At 36.2% G+C, this 19,606-nt stretch overlaps 1 protein-coding gene and 1 pseudogene across 1 annotated transcript; both read right to left on the reverse strand.

Annotated features, from left to right (window-relative positions):
* Positions 1-622: 622 nt before the first annotated feature.
* LOC147514365 (protein FAR1-RELATED SEQUENCE 3 pseudogene) lies at positions 623-2,871 on the reverse strand (annotated as a pseudogene).
* Positions 2,872-8,816: 5,945 nt separating this feature from the next.
* LOC147514366 (uncharacterized) lies at positions 8,817-11,908 on the reverse strand. Its single transcript, XM_086592567.1, has 5 exons — positions 11,839-11,908; positions 9,941-11,762; positions 9,559-9,852; positions 9,363-9,465; positions 8,817-9,269 (listed from the first exon to the last, which is right to left on the reverse strand). Exons 1-5 carry the CDS (start codon positions 11,906-11,908, stop codon positions 8,817-8,819), a joined length of 2,742 nt encoding a protein of 913 aa, XP_086448693.1.
* Between the last annotated feature and the right edge of the window lie 7,698 nt (positions 11,909-19,606).

Below are 19,606 nucleotides of genomic sequence, written 5' to 3' on the forward strand. Positions count from 1 at the left end.
ATAGCTAAACAAAGTAAACAAAAACAAACAAAATCATTCACAACAATTCTTTGGAGCTTTCAAGAAATTTTCATAAAACACGACACCTTATACAAAGAATTTGTACTTGAGCAGATTCTAGAATGAGATTAAGCGATTTGTGGGCACGCTAAAGAGAGTGCCTTGGTGTTTTCAATAATATGTTCGTACCTGCAAGTCGATCGAGAAGAAAGGGAGTGAGTTGGAAAGGGCTAGCCGGCAAAGACGCTAAAATGAATGCTTAGCGGGAGGAACACCGGTTGAACACTTACACATTCACATGATTGGGTTCCATGACAACAGTTCCGACTTGGAATCAATCTTTCGTCAAGCTTTGAATTTCGCACAAGATTCACTATCCATCTTTCAGCCTCGTCATAAATCATATTCAACTTTTTCCGCAAGTGTTCTCATCGATATATAAATGAAAAGACGGATGAATGGACACCGAATTTCTGCGACGTCACAAATTACTAGATCTAACAAAGTGAAACTAATTTACATATAAACTGATTCTTCAAGTCGCATTTAATTACCCTATATCAATGCATCGATGTATTTGCACTAAGTTTCAAATATGAAAACACGGGCATTTTCGAGAAACTCATCCCTCAAAGGTAATCAGAGTAATAACATAGGCTCCAATGCGGAGTCTTGAAAGTCGGAACTTCACCTCTCGATTCTCTGAAGGGTTCTTGCTATAATCTTGCAGCTGGAATGAGAAACAAAAATGAGCAGAACTAGATAAGCAAGCTGACTATAGCTATGCAATTAAAATATAGGTTAATGGTCATGATACCGATACGCAATAATGAAATGAAGTCAAGGGTAGAGAATTTGTGCCTTCAAATTGATTACAGCAACTCGATTCAAGAGGTGAGTTCTTATTCTCCATGACCCAAGTCATGGATTTGAGGCAAGGCAAAACGACCTGCATAAATTGAAAGAAACAAATAAACAAAGAGTTACCACGTGTTTGGTGTCCAAATTCATTTCAACTTCTTCAAAACTTATCGACAACGTGTCTTGAAAGAAAACCATCAACTATGGGTCAGTAAATTAACTTCCCAAAGATAGAATGAAGAACTTGTTAAGCATTTCCCTTCCATACCATATTATCAGAAGGGCCATCATCCCGATGAAGAGAAACAGGGGCCATGCGAGGCAAATTCAAATCAAGAATCGGGCGGTGTGGAAGCTCGAGAATCATTAAGATTGAATCTACGTGTGATTTCATCTTGCCGAGGCCACAGTAAAGGAGTCATATCCGAAGTAGAAGTAGGGGTTTTCTTGTTACCATCTTCGTGATTGCTTACTCTGTGAGAGCTAGGAGGCGTGATCCTTGCAACACTTTTTTTCACAACAACAATCTTCTTTATACCCTCTCTGAGGGCATTCATTGCCACGTGATAAGTCTCCGTAGCTATTGCCCCTTCCTCAGCATACTTAATAGCTTCCCTACATAGATTGTTGTATCTCAAGGTCATGGACTCTTGAAACGGAGCTCCCCATTACGCTCATCCGATCCGGTGGATGACTGCCTTGGCATTTCTTGTCCAACGCTTCAAGATGTAATGAGATGGGAGAGTAAGTACATTTGTTCTGATGAAAACCGCCAATATATGCCTACAGAGAATGCCTGAAAATTCAAACATCCCGACAAATGCAACTTGCTCTCATTTCGTGAACATTTAAGGTGACAATGTATGCCTTGTCGTCATCCTCAAACTTTGCTACCGAAAAGTGCTAATTGCACCATCCCCTCAATTTTATTTGCGGTATAAACAAACGTTTCAACTAATTCATCTTGAAATTTTGCAAATATTTTCCTCGGTACAAGTTTTGCGGCTTGTTTCTCCATTGGGGAAGGAGTCTTCAGTACTGGTGTGGTGCAGATTGTCTCGAAATCCGCTTCAATTTCTTTCTCAAACCAATTTTCTAAAGCTCTTTCATACTGACGAAAGAACACGGGCAGCGTGGGAAAGAACACGGGCAGCGTGGTCTGTTGGTTAGCGTAACCATCAAAAAATGAACTAACACTTTTATACCCTTGATTCATGGAGATTGCGGCAAAGAAAGTATCACGGAAATATACAGGAGCCCAGTGTCTACGAGCATTATACAAGGCCTGAAGCCAATCATTTTTCCTAAGATCATATTTGTCGACTAAAGAACTCCAAGATGATTCAAACTCCTCAATCGTCTCGGTCAAGTTGATGCACTTATAAAGTTCCCCTTGGAAAGTTGGATGGGTATGGCGACATGACCAAGTCTTTCCCCGACCTTCCCTTAAAATGTGCCATTTACAAATACGATGGCGAAGTTCCGGGAAAAACTTGAGCAATCGCTGCTCAGATAGCCATCCTCCGATCTGTTGTTAGAGAAACAGAGCATGACCAGACATTGCTTCAAGCCAAGTCTTGAAGAGCCACAAAAGGAAGACTCGGACTTCGTCAAAGATTAGAGCACAACCAAACAAAGACACCATCCGCCGTGATGGTTCATACCGATGAATGGCGTATGGAACCCGATACTTGTTAGGTCCGTACATAGTGTCAAAAGTAACAACATCCCCAGAGTGAATGTAAGCATTTCTTGACCTTGCATCTTCCCAAAAAATTAGTCATATGGCCCTCGCCGCCGAGTTGAATTGCGTAAAGAAGCCGGGATTCTCTCACCTTGCATACGCTTGAAATAATCCGTAAGATTCGAAGCGTCTCTCCCAATGGTTTTCTTTACGTTAGAAGATCTACCATAACTTAAGGACCCAGCATTTCGGCCGGGTGATTTGTTTCTACAGGGGGAACATTCTGGCGGGGGCCATTTGGTTCGACAGACGCGGTTTCCATCCATGAACATTCATCGGAGGAAACTCCCCCCCCGATAAGTTTCAAAGAATGGTCTTTCTTTGCCCTCGCAAAAATGCCTACAAGGTCTAAGGTAATGCACTTTAATATTATATAAGGTAAAGGGAGCCAAATCCTGGAAAATCTCTTTACAAAAGGATGAAATCAATTAATATTATATATAATTAAATAAAAAGAAGTAAGTAATTAAATTAAATAAAGAACCTTGGATAAATCAAGAAGAGCATTTTCACGAAGATCGGGATTACTCAATTCGAAAAGCCAATTGTTCACGGAAGCCATTTTACGCTCTTTGTCGGTGTTATTATTATTATTGTTATTGGAAAGAGAAAAGAGCGGCAGCTGCAGATGAAAATGAGGATCGATTAAATGACACAACTAATTGTCACGACCCAAATTAAGCCATGCAAACCAAAAAAAACAAAACTAATAATTATTGTCCTGTTGCAACATAAAACTCCCTAGATTTTGTCGCGAACCAAGACTTAGCAGTGGAGGTTGGTGGAAGGTGGTAGAGGGGAATATCTTACTTGAACGGATAGCAATGGAGGTTCATCCGGTAATGTTGCTCGCCTTCATTGTCACCAAGACGGAGTCCAGAAATATCAGATGTTTGCTTAAGGCCGTCGTGCCTGGTGGCAGGAACAACTCTAGAATATAATCATCACATCTAGACAACCCAGTGTAAGTGCTACGTAAACAGATAGCAAAGCAGCTACTTAACCCAAACATGCGTGCGTAGTGTACCAAGGGATACTCACTTTTGCTCAACTGTGTCATATCACTAGAGAAACACGAGCTTTTTGATGAAAATGCCCTCCCACCAACCCCGCCCCTTCCTCGTAAGTGATGCTCGACAAAGGCCGCCAAAACCCCCGTGTCGTCAAGATCTACTACATAGAATGCTACATCAGTTGTTCACATGCAAACTTGCCCCATACAGACTTCCATCAAAGCTTCGCAGCTCTTCTTCACACCACCACCACCGCCGGGCTACAACCCCTGCGATGCTTGCATGGAACCTGTGTTTGAGCTAAAGCTAATTTATGGCTCTCGCGATACCGTGGTCAATATTTGAAACATTTCCACAAGGGCATTTTGACGACACCATTGTAGATCTGCTTTTAATGCATATATACGCGGAGTAGCAGATTGCAGAGAGGAAAAAAAGTATTTAGAATACAATGGCGTCTAACCTCGAGCTTGGGTGATCCAACAATTCAGAACTCTTCAGATTTACTGCTGCTGAAACAACTCAACTTGGGTCATTGAAAAGTAATGAGCAATGCGAGCAAGAAACAATCATCGGATAAAATAAATTCGCATTCTCCGGATGAACACACTTTGAAACACTAGTAAAATAGATAGATAGAGTAAAACCAACCTCAAGAGCTTTTTACAGACTTTATTATTGAGATTATCCCAAGTCTTCAAAAATGCACATTCTCTATAACGAATGGCACTTTCTTATAAGTAGAGTTAAACTATTAATCACATTAGAGTTCATTTCTTATTGTCTTGCCCAAACAAAATACTAGTTTAATCCAGATTACACGACTGCGCCAACCTAATGATAGTCCTGAAACTGACACTACAGTCTATAGACAATGATACAATCCCATTGCTTGCTAAATTCATTCCAGAATACCAAACTAGTAACATACTAAAATGGTCAAGTCACCCATAAGTTGTCCGTGTACAACGAAAGCAGTCACAACTGAGCCATTACCGCACACTACATGAGTTACGTTCACACTTATAAAGCACTCAATGTCTAAATTACTAGAAGATCTCGCTCAAACAACAAACTCTCATTCATTTAACCGACACAATACATTATGAACAATATTCATACAATAAACAACATATCAAATAAGCTAAGAACCCAATCAACAAATACAAGTTCAAAAATCCCAAGTAAATTTGTGATTCGAAAAGAAAAATCAATATATTTGATTCGAAATAACAACAATCCATTTGGAAAATAGATGGACGAATTTCAACGAAAATGAAAACATGTATATTGAATTGAACCTGTCAAATCAATTGTATCCCAAGCTTGGTGATGAATCGAACCTCAGAAATTGATAGGAGAGTAATCAAAAGTAATAATCTACAAAGAAAACTGAAAAAAATCATAATTAAAGCTTTTGGATTCTAACCTTAGAGATTGTAGGGTTTATGAGGAGTTAATCACTGAAATGAGGAGTTAATCGCTGAAATGAGGTGATGAAAAAAAAAAGCTCACTACTTCTAGCAAACGAAAAGAGAACGTCGGATTTGAAGAAACTAAAGGGAATATATTGATACCTGACCATAGATTGTGATTTGATTAGAATAGATCAGACCTTCAATCGCACAAACACAATCAATAAAACTATCTTTTTTTTGTTGATATAAAAACCCATAAAAGGAAGAAAATCGAGACAAGGGGGTCACTTGAATAATTTCTGGAAAAACTGCCTAGGGTATTCTTGATTGCTCATGAGTAATTACTTCCCACACTCTAAACCAAGTACCTTGACACCATAGGGCATACATTTAGCATAATATTTAGGGGCAACTCACACTAACAAAGACATACCTTATTTAAGGTTAGAAGCAGTCAGAGACCATACCACTAAAGGATTGATTCAAAATTGGTACCAACCAAAGCTACCACTAGATAACTAGCCAGATTCAAAACTTATGCAGATTTCTTTCACTAACAATGACAATATATTTGAAACCAAGAAAGCAATGATAGCTAATAAATAGATTACTAAAAAAAGCTTATACTCAAGTAGCTAATTAAAACCAACAATGCATATAAGAAAGAGGTAACGTTTATGACACATTATACAAGTAATGGTGTTGCAAGTATTATTTTTCCACAAGAGCTTATGTGCACATCATAGAAACACAAGTAACATTGAGTCTCCCACACACAAATATCATTCTTTTCTATAATAACAGTTAATAGTGAAAATGAAAAGAAGAAAAATAATATACAGAAAAGATGAAGGTGCTACACTTACATGGTTGGAAACCGAAAGCATTTATCCAAGAACAAAGTGAGTGAATGCGCATGCGCGTCATCTAAGAAATGATATTCAGAAAACGACAATATATGACTCAATAATTCATAAGCGAAACTATAGAGATACGAGAAATAATACTACCCAACTATAGAGATACGACAAAATCAAGTAATGCTAACGCAATCTATATACCAGTGAAACAAGAAGAGTGTAAGTGACAACCGTCTTAACTAAGCTAGGCACAGGCAGCTTTTACATTATTCGACAGGCTACAGAAACACCAACAAGAGAAACTAAACTAAGTTACAACATGTTAAGCAAAGACTAGTACACACCTTTAGTTCGAGAATCCCAACGTTCAATGGAAAAATAGTCCAAGGCTCCACCATCCTCCCTCCTCCTTTATCCGGGCTTGGGACCGGCAATGCAAACCAATTATATTAATTTGCATAGGCGGAGTTAAAAATTGGTTAGGGCTTTCTTCAACCTACTAAGCAAACAAGCATACATACACTGCAATCAAATTTAATAAATAGATATAGTACGAACATATTAAAGTTAATACTCATCCATACCAAAAAAAGACCATAAGTTTGTCAAGTCACTATGACATCCATATTAAACAAAAAACAAACGGCATTCAAAACATAAAGAAGCCAAACCATACTAAAAAATCCCAAGTTCAGAAAGTTTGCATATCCCAAACAACTTATTAAGAAAAACTGCATCCTTGACTCGAGCCAAATTAAAGGACCTCCAAAGACTAAAGCCATCCAAAAATCTAACTCCATCTTGGGGCCCATCGTAAACAAGAGCATCACCAACCAAGACTTCCTCTATGTAGACCTTTTTCACTGCGAGAACTTTTACGCCATTGCAATCTCCAAATTATCTCTGTCATGACATACCCCTTAGCAACCACTACACCATCCCTATCTAATAAGGATACATTTGGTGAAGAACCAAGCGTTCCAGAAGGAGGATTCAAATTTGCAAACATATTCATCAAGTTTTGTTGAGTCGAGTGACGAACAGAACTGGAACCGACTTCAGTTTCTGGTGTTAGGCCACACGGTTGTTGAGTAGTTGATGTTCCATTGTTTTTAACAACCTTAAGTACATCCTGACACAATTTATAGTAACAATTGGTCATACATAATGAAATTGTATGCAATAAAGCACAAGTGCAAACTACAAACTCACCTTTAACACGCCTATGACATTAGATAAGGAAGACTTCATCTCATTCATTTCCCCCTTCAACTCAGAATTGGATGAAGAGCTTGCTTGCTGCAATAATGCCTTGTCAATACCTGTACGTTGCAATTGCTTCTTAGACTTATTGGAGCTGATTCCATGTGTTCTACTCCTTTTGTCAGGCCCAAAGACTTCAGACAACTCATCATTATCGAAGTCTACTTCCATTACACTGCCCTCACCACCCGCACTTGCTTCTTTTCTTCTTTTAGTAGAAGCCTCCACTTGTTCCTATATGAGTAATACATGCATAAATTATGAGAATGGTATGCAAGTATGCAACATAGCCTATATACAATACCAACACACAGGTAAGTTCAAGCTTCAATGTTATTAGAACTTACATAATGGGTTTGAGCGCTCGCTAATATAGTTCCATCACGACGCTCATGTCCTTTTTTCCAACTATCTACCCCGTCCATGTTTTCTACTAGGATCTTCTTTATCCTACAAAAATAATCCTTAATAGTTGTTAGCATAAGGTGATAAGAAAACGTTAGTACAAGAATAGACACCTACCATTTTATCCAATTTATGGGCATATGCCCCCCCCATTAGTATGTCGATATATGTTCTTTTGGCATTCTCAAAGATTCTTTGCGTTTCTAGCTCTCACTTCAGCGGTACTCTCATTTCGACAAACGCAGCCCAATGATTTGGATCCTTGCCATCCGGGCATCTTTGCAATAGCTTCTTCCACGCCCCGCACTTACGCAAAATCTCTTTCCGAAAGGCATACTTTGATGATCTGAACTTTTGGGAAAAGTCCTTTTAAACTTCTCGGCGTGCTGTTGCTTGGGGAACATTAGGCTCAAATTCTTCCTACATGAACAAAGTGATGTTTGTTCATTTCATATTAAGTAAATTTCCACACATAGGGCTGGACAACATGTAGATATAGGATTGGAAAAACATACTAATTATCAAGAATAATGGATGCTATCATTGAAATTAAAGTACATGTAAACCATACCATTAATTTGTTCCAGACATTATCCTTGAAGCTTCCATCTATTTTTCTCCAATCTTTGTAATGAATTGGAATACGAGCTCGAACATAAACTCCAACCTGGGTATTCCATTTGGCATGGTTAGGACCCACAAATGGCGCCATCCTCATTGAACTCTATATAGGTAACTTGGTAATCGTTGGTAAAGCTTCCAATTTGAGATGTATGTGAGTCGGAAGTTAAATAATGAGATGGATGTGGGACTGAACTCGAAGGCTGGGAAGCAGTATGTTGTGATTGACCTGATGACATTATTAAATAGCCTAATATGACAAAAAAATTGTTAGAACAGAGAGGTAAAACTAGGATACCACAAAAAAAAATGAAAAAGTTCAAAAGTATACATTTATAAAGACCACTCTTGATAATAAAAAAACATAACTCTCACCTAATTGCACAAACAAACTTCAAAATAGAAAAAGTAGAAAATGAGAAGTTTGCATGCAACTAAGAATCTTAAAAATATCTAATAATCTTAAAAATGTGATAATGCAACTATTACAATCAGGTTAGACTTTGCATCAAAGGCTGCAAATTAGGTTGGTCCTCAAGAATAGATTGGAAGTCGGTTGGTGCATCTAGTTCATCAACTCGACTTTTTAATCGCCTAGGTGAATTTATCACTACCCACCAATTAGGATTTCTCAAATCCTTTGAGTAAATACTTGACTAGCCTCGGAAGCAAGAATCGCCGGCTCATCAATATACTGATCAACACTCTTTAGCCTATTGAGATTAACCATCACCAAATTAGAATTTGGACAAAGTTTACAACCATTGGTCTTGTCCTCCACCTTCACCCAATTGCAGTAAAAGACAACATGCTGGATGGTCGTATAGTCCAGCTTTATTATCTGTTCGATAACCCCATACCACTTAGTCGATGCATCAATGGGATTTTTGTCCTTCCTACTTGACGTAAATGTAGTGATTGCATTCATGCAAACACCACTGTCTTGTGTAGCAACTGTTTCATCATGCGACCTAGTAGAGAACACAAAACCATTAACACGATACTTTTTATACGTTTTAGCTTTGAACAATGGTCCTTGGACAAATCGCCATAAGTCACAATTTGTGTCTTTTTCAGCCAACAACTGTGAAATGAAAAAAAAACGACAATTAGAAAGTTAAAAGTACAAATTGTAATATCCTAGTAAACTAAATACATGAATAGAAGAAAACAATACCTTGTCATATAACCACACAATGAACTCAGTTTGTATCTCCACTTCTGTCTTTGCTATCCCTTTTCTTTTACCACGTGCACTTGCTTGCAAGGCACGATACTCACTGCAATTTGTTTATGCAGTTTGACATGACTATTTATTACGACTTTCTAGACTAGTAATTTCAAGTCAAATGTGTCAAAAAAAGAAATCAAACCTGTAATGTTCATCAAGCTTTTCGACGTCTAGTCGAAAAAGAACCCATCTATGGATTTGTATCCATTGTTCCTTGCCTAAGGTCACAGTTTTACCCTCAAGTATAGGCCCTTCATCACAATACTCTCCATCTTCATCTAGAAACACCTCACGAGTAGCTTTGTGATTTCCATCCCGTGAATTTGGCATGTACTCCATAGCATACCTAACAGATTCAGAAACAATATAGGACTCTGCAATAGAGCCTTCAACATAGCGTTTATTGCTCAGAATATTTTTACACTCCTTCATTGCCCTATTAAAATAAACAAATCCAAAATTGTACTTAGTTGTTTCGATGATAATTGCCATTAAATATGAAATAAAGGTAAAATTGTACATACCGTTCAAATGGATACATCCACCTAGGATACACGGGTCCACAAATCAGCCCTTCATCATCCAAATGCACCAAAAGGTGGATGCTGATATCAAAAAAAGCGGTTGGAAAATACTTTTCCAGCACACACAATGCCTCTGCTACCATGTATTTGGCAACTTGGATTTCCTTTCGGATTAAGACTTTCGAACATAGGAGATTAAAGAATAAGCTAATCTGGTGAATAGCTCTACGCAAATCACGATGTTTTGGAAAAGCGTGTTGAAGCAAAACTGGAAGCAAGTAACACATAATCACGTGATAGTCGTGTGATTTCATTGTAAGCAAACCAGGAGGACTCAAAGTGACAACATTTTTTAAATTCGACGAAAAACCTGAAGGAAGCTTCAAGTTCTTCAAAATTGTGCAAAACTCAAGTTTCTCATCTTTATTCAAGACAAATGGGGCCATTGGTTTAACAGATCTCACTGTGATTGGGTCTGTTTGCATCCACTGACCACTATAAATCCCCATTTTCTTCAAATCCTCTTGCGCCTGTACTGTATCCTTTGTTTTCTCTTTCTTGTCAAGAATCACATTTATTATGTGTTCTGCCACATTCTTCTCATCGTGCATCACATCAATAACATGTCGAATCTTATGTTTCGGCCAATATTCCATTTCAAAGAGAATAGACCTCTTATACCATGCTTCAGTAACTTTATAATCTTTATCATCTCCAATAGCAACCACATCTACATCATCTACACTCCGTTTGGCACCTTTTAATACTTTACCAGGTACATAATGGACACGACTTAGCATTTTCTCAATTACTTCTCCCTTTAACCTTGGTGGAGGGGGGTTTAACTCTTTTGTCTTAAGTCCTAAGTACTTGCCCTGCCTAAATGGGTGATAAGATTTAAGAAACATCCGGTAATTTGTATAAACGATCTTCCTTGCATTCCCAAGATGCATAGACGGAGTTTCATCACCACAAATAGGACAAGCTTTGTAACCATGTGTTACACAGCCTGATAAGTTACCATACGCAGGTAAATCATGAATCCCCCACATCAACATAGCCCTCAAAGTAAAGTGCTCTCTTTTGTACATGTTATAAGCTGCCACCCCTTCTTTCCATAACTGTTGTAACTCATCAACTAGTGGTTGAAGAAATACATCAATGTTTTGACTCGGTGCCTTCGGCCCTGGTATTAATAATGACATCATATGGAACTCAGATTTCATGCACAAAGACGGAGGGAGATTATAAGGAACTATGTAAACAGGCCAACAACTGTAACCAGTGGATTGAACTCCACGTGGATTGAATCCATTAGTTGCAATCCCAAGCCAAACATTACGCCCTTCCTTAGCAAAGTCTGGCCAATCATCTTTACATGTCTTCCACTGAAGTGAATCGATTGGGTGTCGCATATAATTCCAAGGTGTCGCTCTATCGTGCCATGTCATTTCACGCGCTATCCATGCTATTGTGTACAACCTCTTGAGTCTTGGAATCAAAGGAAAATGTCTCAATACTTTTCTCGCCTCTTTTGTTTCTTTCTTCCCCGTTTTCCCCTCCTTCACTTTGTATCTAGGTGTTTCACATTGAGGACATACCGTTAAGTCAGCTTCAGTCTTCCAATATAACATACAGTTGTTTTCGCATGCATCTATACACTTGGCTTTCATTCCCAAATCTTTTAACATTGCCTTCATTACAGGATACTTTAAAGGCAACGTGTTTCCTTCCGACAACCATTTTCTTAACATGGACAAGAGCGCGGTCACACTGTTTCCGGACCAATTATATTGCTTCTTCAAGTTTTGTAGGTCCACCACTGCCGAGAGAGTTGTTATAGGAGCCTCGCATGAAGGGTATAATTTTTCTTCCGCTTTTGTTTATATTCATTATACCTTTTACCCAAATCTGGTTCAAGAACATATGGTGGTTCCAAATCTCCACCCTCACTTTCATCGCCTCCATTCAAATCACCGCTAGCCCTTCATGTATGCCATAAGCAACGTCAACAAGATTCCCCATTCTCGAGTCCTTCAAAGCCTCATCGTTTTCTTCTTAAGATCTCGGTCTACCATTCGATCCTTATATGGGTTCTCACCATGTAAAACCCATACACGGTATGTTGATTCTATACCATGCAAAATCAAATGTTTTCTCACTATATCAAACGGAAACCTTTTCCTATTTCGGCACTTATTACAAGGGCAAGGACACGTGGTCGATGTAGGGTCCTTGTCACTAGCAAATTGAATAAAATCCGACACCCCTTGCTTGTATACAATCCCAAATCTGTCAATTTCATTCATCCAATCCTTTGGAATTGGTTGAGACATACTGCAAAATAACTCCTTACACTACACCGTTTAGAATAAAATAAAATCTACGCAAAATAGTTTAGAGGCAAAAGGATGAAAGTGACTTTGAGCTTGCAATATGACATATACAGACACAACTATTTACTTAACTTCATTTTACCAAATCAGGGAGTTCCTTCAATATGCAAGTCTAGTATAGGTAATAGCAGAGTATTTTTTTTTTCGGTAGAAATATCGGCAAAGTATCAAACCACTAAGGTAAGTATACTCAATATTTTAATCCAGTCACCATAACAAATTTGACAAGGAAACACTAAAGAAAAATACAAACACTCGAGTTCACTCATGACAATGACGACAAGATATTTGTCCAAATAATGACATATAAGAAAAGATCTCTCAAAGTCAGTTTTAACACCATCGATTAGTTTACTTACCACAATCATTTTACTTGAAAAAAAACCATAGGATAAAACAATGATAATAACATGTAAACAGATAATAACCACAAAGATGCATTTCCACAAACAATCCAGAGACTCAAAAGAAGAGTTCAAAACAAAGATAGTATTCATATATTGAATAGTACTAATAGAGCATACCCATTACATGCCTGATTAAACCAACAAACTGAAACAGAGAACTAACAACTCCCAAAAACAATTGTTTTTTTATGCCTGATTGTTATGTAATTTGCGTTTTTCTTGGTTACAAAATTATTTGCGTGAGTTTCTAATGGGCTTTGAATTTTATATTGTATGAACTCAAATATAAATATTTGCGTGGGTTTTCTGCTATGAATTTTATATTTGCGTGTGCTATGAATTTTATATAATATTTGCGTGGGTTTCCTATGAATTTCCGACACTATGGGGGCATATGTGTGAGCAATGTCTACTTGCAGGCCCAAGTCCCCCCGTGGCTCATAGTTTAAAACCAAGTCCTCATTGCAAGAGATCAATTATCTATCACAAGTAAGGGAAGAAAAAGTAAAAGGGACAAACAAAGTAAAATAGTAAAGTGAAAAGATGGTCTTAAGTCTAAATACACTAAAGAACACCCACTGTAGAGAAATATATTATATGGTCTTGCACTAGGTCATTGAATTTCAGTACAAAAACATCAAATCCTAGGTTCTCTGATCAAAGTTTCTTTAGAAGAAAGGAAACGTACATATGGGTGTTGAAGGGACTTTGGAATATCTTTCTAGTTCGCTAAGCAGTAACCATGAAAAGAGCAAGAAAAATAAACTATTGCAAACTGGGGAACTTATGGTCAGTATGGACTGTGATGGGTGTGAGCTTAAAGTTAAGAAAACCCTCTCTTCACTGAAAGGTATCTCTACTACTTAACCCCTTAAAATGTATTTGCATATATAAAGCAGCGCATATGATACATAATATGGTTGTACTCAAAACAACAAACCATATGATAGTGGGTATAGGTTAGAATATAATAGGTAGATTGAGCAAATAGTATACTAACACAGGCTATTGTATACGAAACTGACATGTAAGGACTCGGAAGCACTGTGGACTGTGAATAGGACATATACTCACCATTGAAGCAGAATTTAGGATACTTGAAATGGCCAAGAATGGGATGAGATTCAAAGCATACTCCCAATTCCAGTCAAGTAAACAGGAAAGAATTCCCAATCTTTGTCCGAATGAGGGAGATTCAATACTTGCGTGGGTTTCCTGCTATGAATTTTTTATATTTATGTGTGCTATGAATTTTTATATAATATTTCGTGTGGGTTTCCTATGTAACCTGCTATGAATTTTATCTCTCAACTCAAATATTTTGAACTGCTTTTCTCCAGCTTTTCTTTTTTATTTTTGGGCTCTCCTTAACTGGGTTTGATGGTGTATCTACAAGGAAAACTAAAGGTCTCATTACACTAGGCTTCAAGGTATATATTAGCATAACAAGTTCAAGAATGCCTAAGGTGCTTGTTTGGCATGCTTCAACAGCACATACTTCAAGAGTGTGTGTCAGGTGTACATGGATGGATAACCAAGAAAACTTATTTGAAGAACACAAGATATCAAATAAAAATCGAAATTTTTTGTTGTATTTCAAAATAAATATCATACCTTTGAAGCAAACTAGCACCGAAATTACTTGCAGTTGTGGATTAAACACCTAGAGCAGTGTGAAAAAAAAGCATAAAAGTGGAAATTAGTTAATGAAAATTAATGACACCTGTATAAGAAGAAGGAAAAGGAAGAGAAAACTACTTGATGTCGGTGGCGGCAGAAGTGTTTGTTTGGTTGAGAGAGAGAGGCGTTGGAAAAACAATAAGAGGCGATGAAAAATATAAGAGAGAAGAGAGAAGAGAGAAGAGCGCGATTTTTTTCTCGCCCAAAATTCTAATTTTGGATTTTATTTAGTTTCTATTATCTTTTTTTTTTTTTGCTAATCTAGTTTCTATTATCTTAATAACCTTTATGGTTTCCTGTCAAAACAAAACTTTATAAATACGTTACAAATTAATTCTCAAATCCGGGAAAATTAACTAACACATTATTTGCAATTTTAACGCTAAATAAATGTTAGGAACTTAGTTACGCCTAAAAACCGTTAGTAAACAAAAAAAGTGTGTGTTACTGATTTTCTGTTTTGGTGTAGTGAGAACTTCCGCATGCCGTATCTTTGGACTCAGACCTCGGATTTGGGTCTACTATTTGTCAAAACGACCGGCTCGGAAAGAGCTTTCTAATGGTTTAACTCTTGATCCAATAAAAGGAGTAAAAGTAGACGAAAAGGCTGTTGTAGTAATTTGTAGCAGAGAAACCCTTTTTGGACTTAAGTAATTAGATTTTGGGGTTGATTTAATGGCCCAAAACATTACTCCAAAGCCCATCCACGAAATTGTAAACCTAGCCCCTCTCCAATATAAAGAGGACTAAGGCCAAACTCTCATACCTCCTAGATTTTACCTATTAGTTAATTAATTAGTTTTCTTCTCTAAGTCTAAACCTAGTTTATGTTATTTAGCCTAGAAACCATCAATTCAATTCAATTATTTAATCAAATAGTTCTTTTCATTATGTCTTCTTCTACTTCTTATTATATTAATGATAGTCTCATGAATCTTAGCTAAACATCTATTAGAGGGGTTTGATGAAGACTTGATGTGTTAGTTAGAATTATTGCTTATTCAAGAGTTTCAATCTAGATGTTAGTTTATTCACCATGAGAATGGGTTAAACTTCATCTCATGTTAATTATTATTTGGGTAGAGATGTCATGAATAGTAAAGGATCAAATACTTAATCTTTATTGGTTAGGATTGTAATAATCTACACTAGCATATTAAGAATTAATCAAAGTCGAATCAAATCCCCCTAATCTCTTCTTTCATATTCACCTCTTAGTATTAAATTGTCATAGATTAAATTAGAACACATTAGTTATTTTCACCACTTTAGTCTTAATTAAACCATTGCTCTCATTGATTTTGTAGAATTGTTAAATTAGTGAAACTGTTACGTCTAAACAACTAGGAGTGGAACAAATTCTGACTCCTGTTTTATTATAAGATAATCGAGAGTAAGAACTTTGATAGAACAAATAGTTTAAATTTAGTTTTTACTTCTGCCTAAGTTTAATTAGTTAAGTAGGAGTAAAAGCTACTTTTTTCAATTATCAAATTAAATTGCCAAGACAATTATAAGCGGCGCCATTTGATAATTACAAGTTGTTTATGTAAACTAACTATCTATGCGTAAATGCAAATAATCAATCAACTAAACAAGTGCTTAGATCAATATTCCTACTCTCAAATAATAATGAAGTAATATAACGAGTACGGATTCATTCCACTCCTAAACAACCAAGACATAAATAGAATTCAACTAATTTAAATCACAAAGAAAACAATGGTTAGAACAATGTTATGTTAAGAGATTTCTATTCTACGATTATACTACGGATTTAAATAAATCTAAATTAACTAAACTAATAAAAATAGGGTTTTGATGGAAGAAAAAGTTATAGAGAAGAATAATCAATCCACCTAATTATCAGTTTTATGCAAAAATCGAATTTTCATTGAAAATAGATCATCTTTAGGTTTTCACGCAATGAACCAACCTAAATTCTCAAACTTTATCATCCCTAGCAACAACCTACATCTCTATAGTCATTATTACTAACATGTAGGATTATTACAACCAAGTTTCTTGACTTAATTATAATAATCCCTAGTTTAATTTACTATATGCTTATTTTGGAAGTCATACAATAAACTAAACTCATTGAAACACATACACAATTAAATAATTATACTAAGCAATATATTCCTTATTAGGCTTCATAATCACTCCTTCTAATGGGGGGATTAGCCTAATATCATTGGATTAATTAAACTAAAGCAAGAAGAAGAAGACATAATAATAAAGACAATAATTGAAATTTAACTAAAGCTTATATTAATAAAACTAATGGTGTAATGGATTTGGAGGCAAGAACATAAAAACCTAATTACTTTAAAACTAATTGGGGAAGAAAGCAGATAAATTATTCTAGCTAATGGGAGGGAGAAATTTGGGGTTTAGGGTTTTTATTCTCTTATATAATAATACAAAATCGTACATTGGTTTTTAGGCTAGGTTATGGACCCATAAATCAAGTCCATAACCCAATTGGTTAAATCTAAGACTTCTAATTCTGGTCATGTTACTGTAGTGCGCATTTTCCCAGACCTGTACTGATCTGATCGAGTCGACGCCTAGACCATTGGAAAGGACTTTCTGAGCCGGTCATTTTGATATAAACTGGGCCCAAATTCGAGGACTGAGTCCAAAGATATGGCCTTGTGAAGTTCTATTGACTTTTCTTCAGCTCTCAAATCCGGTTTAGCTTTCATTTAACAGTTTTGACTTGGGCTTTTTAAGGGCTTTTTCTCCATGAAACTTGGGCTTTCTTCATAGAACTTCCCTAAAAATTACTTTAGCTCCTTTTAGCGCTTAATTAGTAACAAATTGACCTTTATTAAACTCCGAAGCCTTAAATACTCAAAAGCACGTAATTAGTGATAAACCTATATTATTAATAATATAATTGGCTACATAGCAGTACTATTAAAAGATTTAAACTACAATTTTGGGCTCTTATCAACGATCAAAGATCAAGAGGTATTATAATAACTAAATAATGAAGAGCGAGTAATTGATAAGCACATAAATGCTAATTATTTATGCTCATATTTATATTAAGTTCTCTAGTTAATTGATATAAGTTTATTTCATTGGTTTTATAGAAATCGACATGAATGTGATGAAATGGGCTGAGACTGGAGCTTTTAAAAGGATTGTAAAATCCTCATGGTTTTATTATAGGAATATTGCTTTATACACGTCTAGAAATAGCATATGAAAAATATCCAGAAGCTACTATAAAAGTTTGGATTCCTACAGTCAAAGTTGGAGAGCGCCCGCCCTATATTTTGCATTGTTTCTAGGGCGCACGCCCTCTCTTCGCAATACGCACAGAAACAATAATTACAGTAGTTCAAATCTTGACAGCTCTTTCCAAATCTCTCGCAGACTCGACCGAATAAGAAGTTATAATTCCAATCAAACTCTATTAGCATGCCCTAAACCAAACCCTATATATACCAATGAAAACCAAGGAGTAGGGAACCTCCACACACATTAAAACATGATTTATTTGGAGAGGCCGAAGTTTTGGAGAGTTGGAGAAAAAGACGAAGCAAAGAGGACAGACGCCACAGCAGGATTTCGGTTTTGTTTATGGATTCTTTCTCTTCTAATTTCGTAGTTCTATATATGATGTCTAATTAAATAACAAGCTAGGGCTTAGATGAAGCCCTAGACTTGTGTAGGTTTTTGAGGTTGAATTGGTTTATTGTTCTCTGACTTAGAATTAAAGATAAAACTTGGTTGATTTCTTATTGATATGATTACTTTTATTAATTATATCTTGCATGTTAAATTTCATGTCTTGACTAGTTAATAGTTAGATTATTCTCTTGTTGATATAAAAGCACTGTGTCTATGTTTAATTAAGTCTGTGAAAAGTTGTGCTATAAAAATACAACTTTTGCTAGGGATTCATATAATTGTATACTGAAATTTAATCACCACTATTTGTTAGAATTGTTAAGAGTTACACGTTCACATCTTCGAGCAAGCAAGGGTTACCTCTCCCTCGTGCTACTCTTAATGAAAAGAGAACTTTGAATTAGTTAAACTAAGATAATCTATAATGGTTTAGAATGGATTCGAATGCCTTAGTAATATCTCCATTAATAGTTAAGTTTATTACTTTCATAAATTAGTTTAATTAAATAGCTTTAGTTATTAGTAATTCAACTTCCAATTAAGACATCATTGTCCCGGATTAGGTTAAGTATTAGTTTAACACTCAATTATCTCCAACACACATTCTCTATGGGATCGACCTCATGTTTGCATATCTACTATAATAGACCTTGTGCGCTTGCAAGTATTATTATAAACAAACTAATTAATACTATCAAGTTTTCGTTGAAAGGAATTTAACCGGCTTAAATAAACAGACTAACTAAACTCATAGCCTATCAATGTATATGTGATCAGAACCCAAATGTGTATTTTTATCCCTTTACATTACTGCATTACAGCCATTCTTACGCATAATAAATAGACAATTCATAGCTTTTACTGCCTTTTGCAGGTTACATGCCTTTTCAGACTACTTATCGTAAAAGATGCACTTTAGCGCCAAAAGGAGCTCTATTAACGCTGCTTAGGAAGACTCGAGCTTATATGAGAAAGTGCTAAAAAGTCAAAGTAAAAGTCAACGGTCAATGACTCAAACCCAAAAAGACTTAAGATGATGTCCTTATCTCAAAAGTAGACTTGCTTAACCTTAGTTTGCTCAAGAAGAAAGCAAAATGCATACATCAAAAAGGATAAAACAAAAAGGAAAAGTAAAAAGAAAACACCATGAAGTGTCCTACATCTAGAGCAGGAGGCCAAATCAGTAATTTGTAAAATGGGAACTATATAACCCAAAAGTGTAGAGAGATAGAAGACACCTAGAGTTAGTCTAGTGTCATTAGGAGTAGTGTAGAATTTTAATTCAAGTCTGTTATTTTCAAGTCTTTTATTTGCTTTATTTCATTTGTTGTTTATCAAGTTCTTAAATCTAAAGTTATTTATCAAGTTCTTCATTCCAAGTTTTAATCAAGCACTCTATGCTTTGCAAGTTCTTAATCAATGTTTTCATTCAATGGTCAATTAGTGAAAATCCCCCATTTTATGACATGCATTTGTGTTTACCCTCCCAAATTTTGAATCATCACAAAAGTCCCCCCATTCCATCCTGGCCCCGT

This window comes from Coptis chinensis, chromosome 2, assembly GCF_015680905.1.
Source record: "Coptis chinensis isolate HL-2020 chromosome 2, ASM1568090v1, whole genome shotgun sequence".
Lineage (NCBI taxonomy): Eukaryota > Viridiplantae > Streptophyta > Magnoliopsida > Ranunculales > Ranunculaceae > Coptis > Coptis chinensis.

What these genes read in the sequence shown, in the direction of transcription:
- LOC147514366 (XM_086592567.1), bottom strand. Translation starts at nt 11,908, where the DNA reads ATGGAGGCGATGAAAGTGAGGGTGGAGATTTGGAACCACCATATGTTC. An exon ending in GAACCAGATTTGGGTAAAAG is followed by an intron (nt 11,763 to 11,838) that starts GTATAATGAATA and finishes CTCTCTCGGCAG; the next exon opens with TGGTGGACCTACAAAACTTG. An exon ending in TTGTGTGGTTATATGACAAG is followed by an intron (nt 9,270 to 9,362) that starts GTATTGTTTTCT and finishes TTCATTTCACAG; the next exon opens with TTGTTGGCTGAAAAAGACAC.